This window comes from Amblyomma maculatum, chromosome 5 (assembly GCF_055883805.1).
Source record: "Amblyomma maculatum isolate TAMU_Amacu chromosome 5, ASM5588380v1, whole genome shotgun sequence".
Classification (NCBI taxonomy): Eukaryota; Metazoa; Arthropoda; class Arachnida; order Ixodida; family Ixodidae; genus Amblyomma; species Amblyomma maculatum.
This window is the reverse complement of record NC_139348.1, coordinates 156,442,839-156,461,658: the sequence shown is the minus strand read 5'-3', so window position 1 is coordinate 156,461,658 and position 18,820 is coordinate 156,442,839. Positions and strand designations below refer to the sequence as shown.

Here is an 18,820-nt window from a genome sequence, read left to right as displayed (position 1 = left end):
ACCTCTATACACTGGCAAACATTGGCACATATGTTTGTAAGTCGTCAAAAGCGAACAGTCTCTGTACATTATTAAATAGGGCTGTGGCTGTAACGCTGTAGCAGTAACTTCGGACTCCCGTGCCGGCAGACGTACGTGGGCAGCCAGTTGCGTAGATCAAGCACACCTGCGCCTATTGGAACCGTAAGAGGTACCCTTCCTTTCTTCCACAGCGAAGGGGAGGGGGGGGGGGGGGATGTCTATTAGACAAATACTATATACATGAAAAGAAGTTCGTGCAAGGCTAGCGCTGGCAATGTTGTTATTGCTTGTCTTCGGAGGAGGCGGTGGTCAGAAGGGGCTGCTGGTTGCCGCCGCCGCCATGTTGAGATGAGGACGGCGGCTGGTTTCCAGTCTTGCACACAGTGTAGATGACGGCTCCGCACATTGTCAGGAACACGCCCGCCTGCTGCAGGGGCCTGCATGGAAGAGGTAGAAGGGCGTTATTGTGTTGGCAAGTGTTCTTGCTGCTGTATCGATGCTGCCACTGGTGCGAGAAAGCCCCGTGGATGTGCTTTCTAAGCTGCATAGTGGGGTCTTCTATAGTCTTTCTGCCACCTCGAACCCTACTGAGGGAAAAGGCGAGAGTTCTTATTGTCATATGTCCCGCTGTATCTGACGTATTCTTATATAGCCGTCGGACAACTGCGGCAGCCTACTGCGCCACCTACTCAGCTCTGCAAACGCAGCTGTAAGGCTTGGACTCCCTCTCAAATGCCCGACAAGCATCTAGACGCACTCTGTGACCCAACTGGGCCCAGTGGCGCGTATGCGTCACCATATTCGTGAATGTGAAATGCCTCTTGAGATCAGCGGCAAGATCTGATTTCTATATTTTGAAGCAAAGCCTCTTTTTTCGTTCTGTATCTTTTGCTGTGCTGGACGCAGCCACCAGACCACATCGTTCTCCGTTTTTCATTCTACTGAACAGCCCTCTTATAGTTTACTCTGGGCGGAAAAAAGGGAGCTTCACGCTGGCTTTGCTCAGTCGTTTTCAGGTAGTGCGAGACTTTGTGCACATATGGTATACACGCAGTGTTCGTGTTGGTCGGTCAGCGTTATTGCGCGCAACCTTCTGAATTCTATTTTCTGCCAGTAATGACTCTGCTATGCTTGACAAGATCTTCATCGGGTAGCCTACAGTGGTTAGCGTTCTGATCTGCGCTTCAACGCTGTCCTGAAAGCCAATCTGTACTCATGACCTGCTCAGATTGGCTTTCAGGCATGCTTTTTGCTATCCCACGCCTAAGTATCGTCGACCATAGGCCTTCCGGAAAGGCAGAATGCTCTTCTGGGAGCGGCCCCGCCGGGATGGTGCAGTGGTAAGACGCCCGACTACTGTGCCGGAGTTCCCGGGTTCGAACCCGACCGCGGCGGCTGCGTTTCGATGGAGGCAAAACGAAGAGGCGTCGTGTGCTGTGCGATGTCAGCGCACGTTAAAGATCCCCAGGTGGTCGAAATTACTCCGTAGCCCTCCACTACGGCTCCTCTTTCTCTCTTTCCACTTTCATTCCCACCTTCCTCCCTTCCCTTACGGCGCGGTTCGGGTGTCCACAGAGCAAGTGTGACAGTTACTGCGCCTTTCCCTTCCTGTGAACCAATTTAACTTAACTTCTGGGAGCGCGGGAAGTACATCCAACACACATGGTCGTCAGAGAGCACAAGTTCCATAGTTAAAAACTTTAGTCTGTAATCAGTAGGAAACTGCAGAGTATTGTGCAGAGATTTTACAGAGCATTGTACAGAATTGTTCGATGCAGAACACGTAACAAAATACAGAGCAGCAGATTGTTTGTCGTCACCTTCACGTTAAAATATAAAAGAAATCATCAAAGTGACTCATCATTCGGTGGCGTCTTCAAGTAGACGCCACCGTCCCTTTCCCACCGCCTTCTTTCCCGCCCCATGTGTCAGTTTGTCGTTCCGTATTAAACGTGTCCCTTATGAATTAGCCATATTTGGCAACAGGTGAACACGGGTGCATTTTTCGGCTATGATGACATGGCCCTGAAAATGAACGCCACGCTGTGAATGTCGGCATCGCAGCATCCGAGAACAGTTAGCATACAGATATTATACCTCCTTCAGCCAAATCATTTATCTGATCTAAACACTGGCTCTCCCTTGTTGCTATACCTCTTTTTCCTGTCGAACCTCGTCTGTACCACCTCACAGGTGCGATGGCAAACGAGCGGCACAGTAGAACGGACTATGTAACAGTTAAGACGGTCGGCTATTGACCAGAGATCCCGGGTTCGAATCCAACCGCGGCGGGATAGGGGCGAAACAGAGAGGCGTCCGTGTGCTGTGTAATATCAGTTCACGTTAAAGATCCCCAGGTGTCGAAATTATTCCGCAGCCCTCCACAATGGAACCTCTTTCTCTATTGCCACTTTTAATTCCCACCTTCCTCCCATCCTTTACAGCGCGGTTCAGGGCCGGTATTCCGAGTTTTCGTCGTTATCGAAAGTGTCGCTATCTCTCCGACCCCGAGTTATCTGATTGGTGGAAACGCCGGAACATGATGTTGCCACCTCTTCCGGTTCCGTAGTGGCAACACCCAATTCCGGCGTTTCGACGAAGTAGATGACTCGAGGTCCCGTGAAATAGCGACACTTCGATAACGACGCAAACTCGGAATACGGGCCCAGGTGTCCACGGAAGAAGTGTGATAGAATACAGTGCCTTTGCATTCCTATAAACCAATTGGCAGTTCAAATTTACATATGCAAGGGGCCAGGTGCAGACAGGTACGTACTTTAGCTGCTCGTCGAGGAATACGGCGCAGGCGAGCAGGGTGGCGCACATCTTGACATGTCCCAGCACCTGGTAGGTGAGTGCGGAGGTCCTTCCCAGCAGCCACTGCATGCTGAGCGTGAGCAGACAGCCGGTCAGAGAAGACCCGACCAGAAGGCCCACGTCTCGGCCGCTCCAGCTCCTGGCAAGCACGCCGCGGGGCCCGCGCCACGGAGGCTCCAACATCACGGCGACAAGGAGCAGGATGGGGATGGCCCTTTGCAGCTGGGCCTCGAGCAAGAGCCACGGAGGCTGCCGGAGACGGCGCTGCTGTTCGGCAGCCAAGGTCTGCAATCACGGACAGATCCACTGAGAAAAAAGGGTGTGTCATGGCCTAGGACACAAAGACGCTGTAATACATAGCTTCTGTGGGGAAGTTGTAATAGGAATGAGTGTTGCAGTGCGGACAAGGGAACCAACAACGTAAACTATTTCACATCAAGATTTGATGGGGCCTCTGGGAAATGTACACGAGAAATAATCTGCAAAAACAAACTCTTCTCTTCATATACCGCGCGTCCCACCTCGTCGTATCGCACTCAGTCTTCTAAAAAGGAGGGTGTTTTTTAGCCCTGTAAAATAGACTGATGTCTGTAATTGATAGTCGCTGGGCGTAGTTTACAGCATTTTTTCGTCCTATAAAGGTAATTATATAGAAAATACTAATTAGCTGTCTAATTATTAATGAAAAGCCTTGCTTGTCCCATTAGACGAAACTCAATCGTCGACTGTCGCCGCTGTTGAAGCCGAGAGATGATCCAAAAAATATGCTTCGTAACAACCGTCGTCTAGCCGTCGAAGCGATGAGCACGACAGAATGCACAATCGATAACCCTGCACTTTTGTCTCACAATGTTTTTTTTTTTTTTACCTCACGAACTCCGTACTATGTCGAATAGAAACTTCAGGGTTACCCATGCGCCTATGCTAGCGCAAAGAGTTAAGTCGGGAGTTTGATTAGCTTCAGATCAGGGAGGTTCATAGCATTGGCAATACATTCGAGATATTTACTACCGAGCTTTTAGGAGATTTTTAGCTCTTGGTCGCATATCTCTGAAATAACGCTTTCGATACAAATTATGTTATGTAACGCTGCTTATTCCGTTTTTTTTTTTTTTTTTTTTTCTCACGTTGAGGAGGGCATATATGCAGTTGCTCAAACGCGCTCATGATTGGTTGAGACGATCTGGCTTAACTTTTGCTGCACAGCTCGAACATACTGAGGTGAAATATTGATTAATCAAGGCTGTAAATACAGCGCTTCGCCTCCAATGTTCCTCGGATCGACTTTAATTACCAGCCGTGCTTCCGCTTGTTCTTGATGGCAAGCTCTCGCGTGGTGCATGATATAGATGAGCGGGACTCACGAAGTAGAACGCGGAGACCACCGCACCGATGACGCCGAAGAAGATGCCGACCGCGTTGAAGTGCAGGTCACCCTTAGCGTTCAGCGCCACGCCCACAGCCACGGGGAGCAGCGAGAGCACGGACCCTCGGCTCTGCTTTCGCTCGTATACCGTGGCCTGCAGCCAAGTCGTCACCGGAAGAGACAGGAGTCTGGGCAGGGAGAGAGTGAGTCATAAATTAATTGGCGCCACCCGCCGCCTTGATTTATTTATTATGGCGCTGAGTTTGCCACACGGCATAAAAGGTGGTGATAGAGTCACAGAAATGTGTGGAGTGCAGCCATGTGCAAGACCCGCCGCCTTGAAAAATGACCACTTGTCACGAGGAAAGGAAAGTCGCTGTGACAGCCTCTCTTTTCGGTGGGCGCGTCAACCCTGCTCAGCCGCATCGTGGGGAAAAGAAAGGGTACAAAGACGGAGTGAAGTGGGAAGAGCGAAGGAAGCGCCGTAATGGAGCATAGTGGTGCTAGTGAAAGTGAACATTATTTGGGCGAACACTACATTGATGTAACGTAAGAGAGGAGGTGGTGGGGTTCCGCCCAGCACTCCACTGGAGCTTGCTGCTGCTCGGGCCCTGATGACCAGGCTCCTATGGTTCTCGAGACATGAGCTGTACAGCGCCTCCTCCCACTGCTCGTGGATTGGGTTTGGAATTTCCGGTATTCCTTTGTCATGCCCGATCTATGTGATACAGGCTTGGGTGTGTTTCGCAAAATGGGCGTTTATACCACGCCCTGAACTAAGTTGCGGGGTCTTTAAATGCAATGGCACAACACAGCGCAGGGTGCCTTGCTTCTCGCCTCCACCGAAAGCGGCCGCCGCAGTCTAGTTTCGGCCCCGCGTCTTGGGGCTCAGCAATCGAGCGCGCTGACTGGAGCAGAATTCAAGGTACTGTGAACCCTGCTCATTCATTTGTAAAGCTCGTGAACGGAGCTGTAAAAAAAAAAAAAAAAAAATGGGCATCGCACAGCTCTCGGGCGACTTCCTGCATATTTCCTCCATCTAAATGCTACAGCCACTGCCGGGATTCGATCCCGCGACGTGCTGCCGAGTTGTCGAATGCCTTGACCACTCAGTCGCCGTGGTGGTTCAGGCGCACATTGCACGGTACAGTGCACGCATGCCTTACTAGTACAAGTGCATCGCTGCTAACTAACCGGGACTTTGTGGCACCTATAGTTGACGGCATTAGTTGGAGTCAGTGTAACTGCTGCTCGTTTCCTCACTCTAGCCATGGATGGTGCGGGGCATGGGCCGTCCATGTCTGCACTCTGTCGCAAGCGTTCGGCTGAATCGGACAATCCTGTTGATGTAGCCCAGCATGAGGCCTGCAGAGCTTACGCTCGTTAACTATAGACCTCCACGTTTTCTACCACGTTCCGACAAAACCAGAGCTGAAACGTGGATATGGCGACGGTTTTTTGACCAATCGAGCTGCAAATCACTAAACAATATTCCTCGCAGCCCTACGCGGTGCTAAAATAAATCACGATTACTTCGTGCCTACCTGAGCAGGAGGCTGGTGCCAGCGGTGTTGAACTCGAGCGAGAGGTTGGGCAGCGCCATGAAGCCGCTCAGTAGGAAGGCTAGCCTCCAGTGTTCCGCGCGGGACGCCACCTGGGAAGCGCGGTGGACCACGCATTCGCCATCCTCCGAGATGAGTCTCGGTGCCCTGCGTTCCATATAGACAGGAAACAAGCCGTGAAGAGCGCAGTTGTGCTTGTGACAGGCGCCGCGCCTCCAAAGTTCGATTTGGGCTTTCTGGTTGTGTGCAGAGGGGTACGTGAGGAGCAGTGAAAAAAATCACAGAATTGCGCTTAAGTCTGGTTAAGAACAGTGCTCTTTTCACTATCTGCATCGTCGTTTTCATCCACATCATCATCATCATCATTATTCCTACTATCATCACTAAATGCATCGTCATTGTCATCGCTACTATTATCCTCACTATCGATTTCTCACGAGCCCGGCGTGAAGTAGTGGTTTGCGCACTTGACTGGGGATCGGAGGGATAGGGGTTCGATTCCTGGAAGAGTCATATTTTAACGATTCCGCAGCCCATGAGTTAAGATGGACACACACCAAAGTTTGCAGCAATCGCCACACACACAAGTACGCTTTTAGAGCGAAAAGCTTTGCCACTGCATGTCTGCCAAGGTCAAGTTTCGTGCGAGTTTGGCTTTGAGTTGGCGGAGCGTAGGTGTAACTATGACATCATACCACGTGACTCCCCTGCGAAGCGGTGCAGCTGCGCTCGGGTGTGTCAACCCTTCAGCGGCGCCGTCACGTCGCGTTCGATCATTCAGCCCACATACTATCTCGCCGGTAAGGAGTACTGCAGAGGAAGCGCATTAAACTAGCCGCTGAAACCGATGAAGAATGAAAGGCTCGATTCAAGAGGCAACGGCAGAAAGTGATAGCGGATGCTGCAACTGCAGAGCTTTGCACTGTGTATAGTTTAAAAGAGTTAAGCCTCGCCAAATATTATCGACACCTGAATGAAGAAGTTAACCACTACAACTATATGTATATGCTAAATAATTCCGACCCCCCTCCCCCCCCCCCCCCCACACACACACGAAACCGCTGGGTGCCACTGGTGCAGAAGCTCATTCTTTAAGATTACTTGCGCCGATTCCACAAGATTCCTACTGCACGGCTTACATGCAAACCCCTTGAGTTGTAAATATTTGACTAGGGTTGTACACAGTGTACGCTTTCGAAGACACAGAAAATGTGTTACGGTTCACTGTTATCCGGGTGCATCTACGCCACCGCGGCCGAAACCCGCGACTTTGGGCGATCTCGTCACAGCGTATGCAGCTCGCTCAGTCGAAGGGGCCTCGCCGTTGCCTTAGCCTAAAATTGAGAAACGTGTTGAAAAAATTGGCACCTTCATGCGGCAGCCACCGGAACTAACCGAGACCTGAGTGAGAACATGAGTTTATGTCGATTTCTTAACGCGAAAGCACTCCGGAGCGCCACAGGTTGCTATCGCGTCATACGTACCCTTAAGGCAGAGCTTAGTATGATTAATATTTATGAATACAGGTAGCAGATTCTGTAGCTTTCACTCGAACCTCCAAACGATTGTGGTTAGTTGTTGCGTCGTACCAGGACACGTTGAAAGCGGAGGTCGCTCGGAGTGCCGTCAGAGACGTGACCAGGTGCACCAGCGTTAGCGTTAGGTTCGGCAGGCGGGCCTGGTCGTAGCTCAGCTTACACGTCAGCACGACGGCCACGGAAAGCGTCAGGTTGAGTACTGAGACCAGCGTCACTGCCAGCGAGGATGCGAGGCCACTGGTCCGTCCAGAGGTCAGCAGGTACGCCAGTCGTCGCCACAGGACACCGTACGACGACGACGTGCGCCTCCAGGACACCGACGACGCGGTTGGTGGCGGGATGCCGCAGTTCCAGAAGTCTCCTTGTCTAGACCGAGACTCGGCCGCTGCCGGCGCCTCTTTCAGTGAGGTCACTGATGCCGCCGGCCTGAGTAGTAGCGGGTGCGAGGACTCGTCGGCTGATTGACCCATATCTGAAAAATACCGATATGTACGTGATGACATCTGAAAATCCACATCCAGAGGGACTTCTTATGGCGTGAGCCATTATATCTAGCACCCCCTGGACCGTCACGTGGCTCAAGTCAGTCCAAGCCAACCGATCGAAGTTAAAAGGTCGAATATATAAGAGAAGGTTCGCTCCCCACATCTGAAGGGCCAGCATAGAAAGATAATAAAACGCAGAACATTTTACCGCCCCTCATCGAAGCGGCCGGGAGAAAACCCGAAGAGAAAGATAAAACAGCAGAGAAATAAGAGAACGCTTCTGCACCCCGCGTCGCAACGACTGACAGAGAAACACAATAAAACGAATGTGAAGTTCGCTGAACCTACTAATGCGATATTAGGTCTCCCGCACAGAGAGTACGAATCGAGGTATAGCTATTTTGAAATGTGCACCTATCCCCGGTCGAAGGGTTACCAAATGGACCTTTTTCTAGTAGCGCTATACTGCGTATGCGCGAAGCCTCATTGGCCGCCATTTTCGCTGGGATGCTACGCGGAAATAGGGGGAGGACTTATTGCACGTGCTTTTCCAGGAAACGATACCCCTCGCTTCAAGGACACGGCGAACTGCTGCACAATAATTGTGTGCAGTGCTATCATCTTCTAGGCCTTCAGAACTGACGCATTATATTGTCCCCACCTCCCCCAGCTTGCCTCAACAGGGAAGATAGGTCCAGGTTCGCCAGCTTCCTGTTGTCGTTGTCATGGTTTAACGGGGTGGGAGGAGGGGGTTACTGGGTTAGTGCATCAAGGTATGTTCACCGATTACTCAAGCATATCTGCATAGACTAGGCAAGCCCAGCCCTGCACTCAACTTCTGTATGAAAAATAAGCCCACCCCTGTACTGGGAACGAATTTCTGCACAAATTCTCGGTAACCCGTCCCGTCAATCGTACTTCGCCTGGCGGCCGCAAGAGGGGTGCGCGAATGTAAAAAGGTCCATTGATGGAACCACGGACGCACGACGGAGGCGCTGTGGCAGCCCTATTGTTGCCGGTGGCACCCGCCGCCGCAGAACGCTCGTTCCCTTTGTGCAGTGTTCAGTGTTGTCATTTCTGGAACCAGTGGACGTCTTTTTGTGCATTCTCGTATCGCGCGTCTTTTCCTCTGCTCATGTGCATATACAGCCTCTGTGGGGAAGCAGTTATACGGTGCTGACGATGAGGCGCCAATTGGTTGTTTGAGCTGCAGGTGCTCAGAAGAAGCGCTTGGTTAAGCTGAAGTTGGCACTGAGCGTTTAACTCAGACAGCTTACTTTTTTTATAAAGAACCTTAAGCGATTCTTCCCGCGGCATGCACGCGTGCGGAAAAGAAAACGTAGGGGAAAGCAGAGGTTCGGAATGCAGTGACGTCAGTGTTGTTCGTATATTTGCTTGGGACGTACTCTCCTTTCCGAAGTGTTTGATTAGTTAATATCCTTTCCCCAGCCTTTGATTGGTGAGAAAAGTTGCCTATAGCTTATTGGTTGCTGTCCCCGCTTAAAAGTAAGCACTCCGGGTTAAACCAGGGCTGATTTTGTCTAATCAACGGGTCAGTCATGTAAATAGTTTTCTCCTTGCTTGCGTATTTTTGTTTTATTTATGTGGAAATAAATAGTTAGCCTTTCTGTCGTGCCATCAAGTAATGTGAATGTTTGCGAGTCCGAATCTTCAATTTATCAAGAATATCGATATCGTCAAGTGTTTCCTTACCTGCCCACCTAAAGGGGAAACTCAACTATGAAGATATTTAAACTCGATCTGAAATATCATAATTACTTGCTTACTAAAGTATGGCTTTCGCTGGGAGGTGCTGCTACGGTTGTTTTGTCGTTGTGTGATCAAGAACATGCACACATTGTTACACGTAACTAAAACCGTGAAACAGCAGCGTTCTGCAGTGAAAGCTCACGCCGACTGCTTAATTGGGCTGGTGCCTGGCTTGGCTGACTTTTAATGTCGTAAATGCTTTGAAATGTCAACTAATGACACGTTTTAGTGGCCTGTTGCGGAAAGCAGCCTAATCAGTATACAAGTCAACTAGACCGACCTGGTGGTATTCCGAAGGCCTAACCGGGGTCTTTTCAGCTAACATGGTTGTTTCTAACTATGTAAATGCAGCTGACCTAGAGTGGCAGAAAGTCAGGTGTGCATACGAGATTAGCTAATTTCACACGTTCGCATAACACGCTCGCTGTTCCCCTTTGCTGACTTCACTACCAGAGTCATCCATACCGTACTGCGTCCAAGCGTCGTTAGCCAATCAGCCTTTCGGCCGGCCCTACGCACCGAATTCCTCGGCGTCGCAGTGGCATCTTCCGGAGCCGCCACCTTCCAGAACGGCGGCGTCCGTGCCGGCTTCGGCAGTAGTCAGGACTGAGGGTGGCGTCTGGTGGACGCCCCAGAGCCGGGGTCTATCGTAGGCCGGCTGTCGGTGATGCTGTTGCCACGGACGCCGTCGGGGCATAGAGTGCGTCCTGGCCGGATTGAACTGCAGTAGCAGACGAACGATTTGCATATGCTCCGTATGGGATGAGGCGGGACGCCGTTTCGCCGTGTCAGATGACCTCTTCGCCATGCTTCTTCTTCTTCTTTCCTCAGGCACATACCCACAGTGGGGCTTGGTTGTCGTTGTTGTCCAGATGACGGGTGGCACATGTCCACACATTGGGATCGGCGGAGAATTAGGGTGCAGATTGTTTTTAGAGTGCAGCTCTTCGGAAGCCGAACAGCGTCGCGGTCGGTGCCGTTGCCGGCGTAACTCAGCGAAAGAGAGTCACGAGCCAAATACAATTTCTCAGGAGGAGAGAAAGAAGAGCCGCGAGCTGTGCGCCGCTCGCTCGTGGCATTTCTTTCTCTCCTCCTGAGAAATTCTCCTTGGCTTGTGATAAAGCGCTTTGTGAATCCACATGCGTGCATACAATTAAGCATGTCTCATATTATTTGTCTCAGTATATCGCAAAAACGGTTATATATCTTCGCTCAAATTTCTCATTAGGGGACATCGTAATCGTCCTTAGACATTTTAAGCGCTTATTTAGGTGTGCAAATATAAAATCACTAAAGGGGAAGAGGAAATGAAACCAGGAGGATATCAGTGCACCCGAGAACCCCACCTTCTTCTTCCACTAAACTTTTGTTTGTTATTTTACTTTAACTGGTCTTGTGTCGTTTTTCATCAATACATTCTTCAAAATTCCAGATTGGCGCTGTTGTCTTGTCGTAGTCGCCTGTGGCAATTTCCATGCGTATACCACTATACCTTGGACAATCCCCCCTTGTGGGTATGTGTCATGTTTCAAAAGGTCGCAAAGAAGAAGAACCCCGGATGGTCGAAAATTCCGGAGCCCTCCGATACGCTTTTCTTATAGCCTGAGTCGCTCTGGGACGTTAAACGACATAAACCAAAGCAAAGCGAAATCAGAAGGTGAAACACTGAAATAAATAGGAAAAATCATAACGCAGACGGGAGATTGACGCTGTGCGATTTATGGCCAAGGAATATTAAGAAAATTAACAAGGCAGGCGATTAGATTCCAGTACGAAAATTTGAATGGCGGTAAAAAACTGACCTACATGTGGCTGTACCTAAATATAGTGGCACCAAGTGACAATAAGATCGGACTGTTTAAACTGACTCTAAGCCGTTGCAGTGACTTCTCCATCAGTCGTCTTCTCAACATGGTGAAGCGGCGGCAAAACAATAAGAAATGACTTAATGAAGCACCAAACCACACCTGTGCAAAAAGAAATTGAGGGTCGAGATACGGCTGCCAGCTTTTTTATATAAACCTCGAGCTGCCGTACATGGCAATTTCCTGTTCCATGAATATTTGAGGTGCACGCAATTATCAGATCCGAAACTTCGCTGCTGTGATGTTCTTCGCTGTAGCCATAAGGATAGCTAACAGAGACCTTTGCCAAACTAACAGCAATTTTATTTAATGTCACACTGCTGCGACCTGGTTGGTATCCATGTCATGTGTACAAGACTCAAATGAGGAGGGAGCAGTGAGATCACTCGAAGCAATTGGGGACGAGCACCAAGATAGGAGTGCGAGCCACTGCTGAAAAAGGGGGGTCTAATTTCTGTTTGGCCATAGACCTTACTGTGATTGATGATGATGACGACCTCAGACAAAATGGCACATACCCACGATGGGGGATTGGACAGGGTGCATTTTGTAGGTTGTAAATATATATGATCAAGTACTGGAGTAATCAGATAAATATGGGTGTTTAACTAGAATTTGGAAAAAAACAAAAAGGAAAAGATAAAATAATGAAGTCGTACCTAGCAGGAATCTGCCTGTTGAAATTATGCAATCATGAATAGAATCGCACACTGGTTTCAAGGCATGTCCCTTGACGCTTGCCCCGAAGAAGAGGAGAACCGGAATGGTTAGTGGAAGGCCTAATCTCGAAAGGGGAGTCGCTAAGTAAATTTTGCGGAGAGATGCGAACCTTCGGCAGAAGAGGAAAAAAATGATCTATGGATTCAATTCAGAGTCGCCCTACTGTGGCGACTTTGTGTCCTCTTCTTCCGTTTCAAGTCTCTTGAGTCGGCGTGTTATTCGGCTGCTATGAATAACGGCGAGCCATCGTGCTTATGGCAGCTAGTGTTGTAACAGGCTGCTATATCAAGACAGGTTCGCGGATACGAAGCTACTGGGGCCTTTTAATCGAATAGAGGCGCACCATGTGCTTTGATTGCCGATCTGTAACGCCTGCTCACCCGTCCACTGTGGAAAAGCAGACGTGTCGCATTTCTGCCTAATCCCTCAATAGTGACTCCGCTTCGAGCCCTTAGCACATCTCGATGGCAGGATAATAAAAGTCCTCTGCTAACACATGCACCTCGCCGCATACAGTAACTCCGGCAGGACAGCTTGCTTGATTCAAGCTGTGCATGGAGGCCAGTGCTGTGCGATGCGCAGGAGCCAAAATGTCAATGAAAGTTTACATAAGGAATTTGCACTCTGGCGATGCCATTGGGAGCATGCTGTTAACATGCTCTCAGCAAAAGTATTGCATTGGCATCAAGAGATTCAAGCAATAACCCATTGCGGTTCTCTCTTTAACGCGCATATACATATATGAAAAAAACGCTTTAATCGGTTCTTTAGAGCAAAACTTCGACCAGTACGTCAGGGCATGCCGGAAAACCAACAGTGCAAACGACGTTACCGCCGAGCGCGTCTAACCTCTTTGGACTAGTTCCTGGCGTCGCCAAAGCTCGGTGTCGACTTCGTGGAAATCGCAAATAGCTTCGTGTCCCGTCCAGGGGGTTAACGGGACGAAAAGCCGCGCAAACTGATCTTTTTTTAATTCTTCTGATGGTACTGGAACGTATACGTTATTATAGGGAAAATTCATTGCTGCATTAGTTTTTCGTGCGCAACAACATTCTTATTGCGCCTGTGCCAAAATGCTCATCTCGTGTGTCCTTGGCAATCAGCACTTTCAAGACACTGCCACGCCCTGCGAACGTGACACCACTGAGTAACAGAATAATTTGTTATTCGTCTCGGTATTATTCATTGTCGAGGCTCCGAGACTTTCGCGTTCCTCGAAGACCTTGAGTGCGAGCTCTAGCGCGTCCACATTAAAATGTTCAATTTTAGGGGTCGAGCTGTTTCGAGGAGTTATACCTTAGCCCGCAGCCACACCTGCGACGATGCACAAATGTCTGCCGTTCCCACGAACGTATATAGAACGCGTGTCTAGAATACGTACCTCGTCGACGTCATACATTTGCTGTGTTGGCTCTGCAAATTTCTTCCTTTTATTTTTTAACATTTTACGTTCATAATCTACTTTTATTCCAGAACTACACATTGCGTGCGAAGCGATGACCTACGCGTCCTCATTAATCGTATCTGTTTGGAGTTCTTTTTTTCTTCGTACTCTCACAAACTGTTTGGAGCGACAGATCCGAGGCACGTTAATTGGACCTGCCGGAACGTGGTTTGTCTTCAAATTAGAGAGGGCGCTCCCGCGTCATCCCATGTATATACAACAGAGCTCGAAGAGGTGGACACATAATATGCACGCCTCGTCCGGCGGCGCGGTGGCGTAACTGGGGTACGCGCTCGTCTTTGCTCCGCCTGATGGGAACAATGGATGCCGCGTAATCCATGGGTTGCGCGTGCGCACTCCGGCGATGCAGGTTGACGTCAACTTTGTCTTTTTTATCGTTTGCTTTTCTATCATTTATTCGCATTTGTGGTGAGCTTGGACCACCCCACTCGGTCCTGCAGGGCGCCTACGTACGACGCGTGGTGAAAGCAGATGACGCGCTTGAATAACGAAGCAGACACTATACGTTACTATGTCCAAAGCAGAGATCCTTCAGTCTAGCAGCTATGAATCTGCGTATCACTATCCAGCAATGATCAGTGGCCGGTTACTGGTGGTAGGCAGACGGGTGTTCCGTCTACCACCTGCGCAATCAACTGTTGATGGCGCCATACAACTTTTTTGTTTTTAAGGAACTAACTAGGTCCCTTCATCACGGGCGACCAGCACGTAGTAGAGAGAAAGCCTTTCTTTTTCGCATTCACGTGACGATCGCCATTCAAGTAGGCGGATGACAGGGCCAGTAACAGAGATAACCATATGAGCTGTCCGGTGCAGTCCAGTAGAGTGTTGCAAGCGGCGAACTTCCCAATTTCGGACCCATCACAGTGCCTAGCTCATTTTGAAACATGGGCCCTGCTGAATATTCCACAATTTCTGCCATCGATGAGCTCTGTGCTACTACTATGCATTCTCAAGCGGATGATCATACTATAAACCAAAGCAGATGACACAGTGCGGAAGAAGCAGACGAGCGAGCCGTCACGGCGATCGGAACGATGCGCGGTGCGAGCAGACGACTTTTGCGTTGGCCGACAGGGAGCAGACGACTGCATTTGTTCAGGAGAGCGCGTGCATTGGCTTCGGCTTTGTCTTATGAGCCTACCGTCTCACGAGAAACAAAAGCCGAAAAGGAGAGAGACAGGCCATGACCGCCTCTTCTGGATGCGCGTTGTTGCGACAGACACCTGTGTCGGGCCTAGAAAAATATAATGGAGAAATAAGAAAAAGCAAATCTTGAAAGACACTTGAAAGGGAGCTCTCGCTTTTGTTGTGGCTTTGCAGTTCCGCACTTTCACGGCGTTGCCGACGATCTCCCCTGTCCTGGTTGTTGTGGACGGGAACGGCATCCGCAAACGGCTTCCTCGAGCAGACGACGGCTTATGAATGAAAAAAGCCTCGTCCGCAGTGCGCTTTCACGAGTGTATTCTTCACTGAGCTTGTGTCTGTGTGTCAACCTCGACGTTGTCTCCGGCCGACGAAGGCATCCTTCTACTCTTCTAGATGTTCTTATGAAGCAAAGATACACACAGAGCGGAGGAACGGTTTCGTTCCGCGATACCTCCTCCTCCTTCTCGAGAGGCGTGACTTTGTCCTCCAGAAGAAGCGCGCCTTTGTGTGCGCCGCATACACCCGGTTTCGCGCCATTGACCGTGCGCGCCCGCTATGGTTATTCGCTGTGGCGTGGCTTTTACGACGTCCGTTCAGGTGAAGGAAGAGGGGCGGTGGGGGAGTGGCTTATCTTAGTGATCTGTTGACACCGATACGTGGCCAAGCGGTCGTCTGGGTTCTACCCACTATACCTTAGGTGCCATTTTTTCCTGTGTTTTGATGTTTTCTTTTTTCTTATTTAAGGGGCATTGTGTGACTCCGTTTGTAGGAGAGGGACTGCGTGAAGTGGCAAAAGCGGAGGCCGCAGTTACATTCGCTCATCTTTGCACGTGGAGCTTATTAGACGATAAGGAATTGGGTCATCGCCGACAAATATGGGCGCACCCACCGGACTTCGAAAAAAATCGCCGAATTTAGGACGCATGTTCTAAAATAATCTGCCTGTTTTGGAGGTGAATTGTGGTTATTGTTTCGAGGTGGATTTGCGGCCTTTCCTTGCTTTCTTCAGAAAGTTCTTTTCAAATTTCCGGCATGCATTTGCTGTCGCCTCCAGACAGACATCCGCCGCCTATTGCAGATTTATCACTCTGGAGAACTAGTCAGAATATGGCGCTTGGCGGAGTAACCCGTCATCGCAGTTTTTTCGCCATTATTTATTCGGCAAACCTGCTGCCTTACGTGCGTATTTCTTCGGCGGTACAAAAATGACGCTCATCGTAAAGCTAGAACACTCTTCCTAAACGTGTTGACGATGATTTCAAACGGCTCCTCGCCACATAGCGGCGAAAGCTTGGGGGAAGCTGCGAGCGCGAAGTTACAGCTCACACAAATGCGCTGTTCTTTCGCGCTGAACAGCCAACAGCATCGTAGTGAAAGATGGCGGTTGGCGTTCGTGTAGATTCCGATGCCTCGTCACTTTGTCCGGCGATTAGTCGTCAGCACTGAGAGCTTAACAAGGCCGGTGCATGACCATCTTTCAAGCAGCGAACTACCGGATGGGGAATGAAGGGTTCAAAAATGAATCACCGCGTACGAGTACGACAAACGAGAAGACAGGGCAAGCGCTGAGTCCTGTCGTCTGTGTGCATTCTATTTTGTCCCTGTTTCTTTTGCGCTGCCATTTTCTTCTATTAAATGAGGCGCGCATTGCGTACCGACATCGTCGAGGCCGCGGTCGACGCGACACTTGCTATAAACCACCGCGCGCCTTTCTGGCTCTCAGGGGATGCCAGCAGAATGACAAAATCTCTGCAATGTATATGATCTCTGCACGGAGCGATCTAGCTACGCCACACAGGGTGGGCAGACGCTGTGTTACGATACATGTGAATCCTCAATAAGATTTTCCTAGGATGAGCTCCGATTCTGTAAATACAACATTCCTCCTAAAATTAGAATTTAAAAGAAGAACTAACTTATTTTAATTGGCGAACTAATTGAAACATTTATCGGGCGTCAGCTGTACCCCCAGTATAACCTCGAGCTTGACTAAAAAAGTATTAAAAGTCCGTTACTTATTATTATTTTTTTCTTTAACGTTCTAAACAAAAACACCCGGCATACAGGGACAGCAGATGACTGGTGAAGTTAGGAGGTTTCGGGGATCACTGCACTGGACGTGTGGTTTCTACATGGACATAGGCCACCAACCACCGCGGGTTCGAGCGTCGCGCGAGCCGAAGCCCCGATCAGCCGTCACCGCGCGCGCACTGAAACACTGCAGCGCGCACTCAACCTCCACCGGGAGGAGAGCACTGCGCTGCACGGACACCAACCTCCAAGTTCACAAAGGAGACGTTTATTGAAACGCCATCCTCCAGCGGCACACACACACACACGCACACACATACACATATTTACAAACGCACATACGCATATTTACAAACGCACATACACACACATACGCAGTCACCGTGTCAAGGGAGCGCGCGAGGAGCAAGGCTCCCCTGCGCGCACAAGTGACACGGAGTGCGCGCCGCAAGCACGCAAGGGCGTGCTGTGATCTCTCTCGCAGTGAACAAAAGGTTCCTTTGAGAGAGTGTGGGCAACCACCGCAAGGTACGCCTGTCGCGGATCGTTGGATCACGATCGACAGGCTCGAGTTGCGCTCTCAGGTAAGACCCGGAGCAGACGAACTCGAGTACACACTGGTCTGCGCGGACAAAGGCCGGCAGACAACAACAGTTGCGTACGCACCTTGCGATGTCTCGGAGGGGTCTCTCTCTGGGCCCCGCTCGGACAGTCGCGCGAGCGCGGCTGTCGAAGCGGTGCCGTGTTCCCGCCAAAAGGCGCCAATGAGAACAGTCACTGGGACGCCAGGGCGGAGCTGTGGCCCGAACGACAGTGACAAGTCGCTCGAGCCCCTCTCCGCCGCCTCAGGCGGGAGAAAGGAAACGGGGAGAACAACTGGGAAGCGGGCGGCGGCCGCGCAAAGGGCAGCCGCAGCAAGCCCGAATCCCACATCCTCCTCTCCTTAATTGCCCTCCTACCCATCAGTGAAAGCACGCGGCAGGTCCCCAGCATGAGGAAAAGAATGCTATCCTCACGCAACAAGTCAACTACACTTCAGTTCCAGCAAGAAAGATCTCGAAAAGACAGACACTCAAGAAAGACCAACATTAGCAAGGCGCACAAAAAAAAAAAATGGACAAGATAACATGAAGAATAATGTACAAAGTTCCGGAGGCTAAGTAACAACGACTATGTACAGAACAGAATCATGTACAGAACACAACTATGTAAAGAACAACTATGTACAAACACAACTATGTACAGAAGTTCCAAAGTTCGTCGGTGCAGCTAGGGAATCTGCGGTGACTCACCGCGCGTTGACTTCTGGGTGGCCAAAGTTCATCCTTGGCTGCAAACGATCTCCGTCAGTGGTGGTGCAGGTTAGGTGCAGGAGCAGCGAACACGCTGAAGGGTCCCCAGGCGTTGAAAGTCCGTGACTCCGTGGCGATCCAAGGCGCACATGGGAAGACCGCGCGGGGCTTCCTTTCCACCGCGCTCCGCACACGCCGGCAAACACACATGGCGCGACGTCGTCGCCTCCACGCCCAGGCACGCACACGCACAGCCCCTCACACACCAAAGGGTGATGCCGACCTTCCGCGGCGAACCTGTCCCGAGCACCTTCGCAACCACGGCGGCCTTCGGTGAAAGGGGCATCGTCCATGCTCCCCGTCCCCAAACGGCCCCAACTTCCTTTCCGCACGCACCAGAAAAGCCGCGCGTCGGGACTGCTAATGAGCAACCCTCGCAATTTCAAGAAGAAAGAGGATAGAAGACGCGCTGTACGAAAGAAGGAACTCACTGTGCAATATTTACAAGTTAAGAAGCAAGAATGGAAACAGAAGAAAGCGAAAAATGGGAACGGAGGCACACAAAAGAAAAAAATAATAATAAAGCACGCAGGCTGGAACTGAGCGAGCCAGAAAAGGGGGAGACCAACCTTGCTTCCGGGTAGGGTTGAACGAGCAAGCTCGCTCGGTGAAGCGGTATGCCTTCGGTTGCGGAAAAGGCCCGTCGTCCGGCATCAATCACACAGGTGAACGTCGCCCC

At 50.4% G+C, this 18,820-nt stretch overlaps 2 protein-coding genes across 2 annotated transcripts in view; one reads left to right on the top strand and one right to left on the bottom strand.

The window, feature by feature from the left end:
• The window catches only part of Sans (SAM_USH1G_HARP domain-containing protein Sans), a 121,032-nt gene that overhangs the window by 31,839 nt on the left and 70,373 nt on the right, over positions 1–18,820 (top strand). The window lies entirely within an intron of this gene.
• Positions 284–18,820, bottom strand: part of LOC146190067 (solute carrier family 35 member E3-like) — a 42,666-nt gene continuing 24,129 nt past the window's right edge. The window contains exons 3-7 of the mRNA XM_084603370.1: positions 7,356–7,776; positions 5,749–5,913; positions 4,203–4,392; positions 2,798–3,123; positions 284–458 (exon numbers count right to left, since the gene is read on the bottom strand). Of these exons, the coding sequence (XP_084459496.1) occupies positions 302–458; positions 2,798–3,123; positions 4,203–4,392; positions 5,749–5,913; positions 7,356–7,774 (1,257 nt within the window). The 5' untranslated portion in view covers positions 7,775–7,776 and the 3' untranslated portion in view covers positions 284–301. The remainder of the gene's footprint in view (positions 459–2,797; positions 3,124–4,202; positions 4,393–5,748; positions 5,914–7,355; positions 7,777–18,820) is intronic.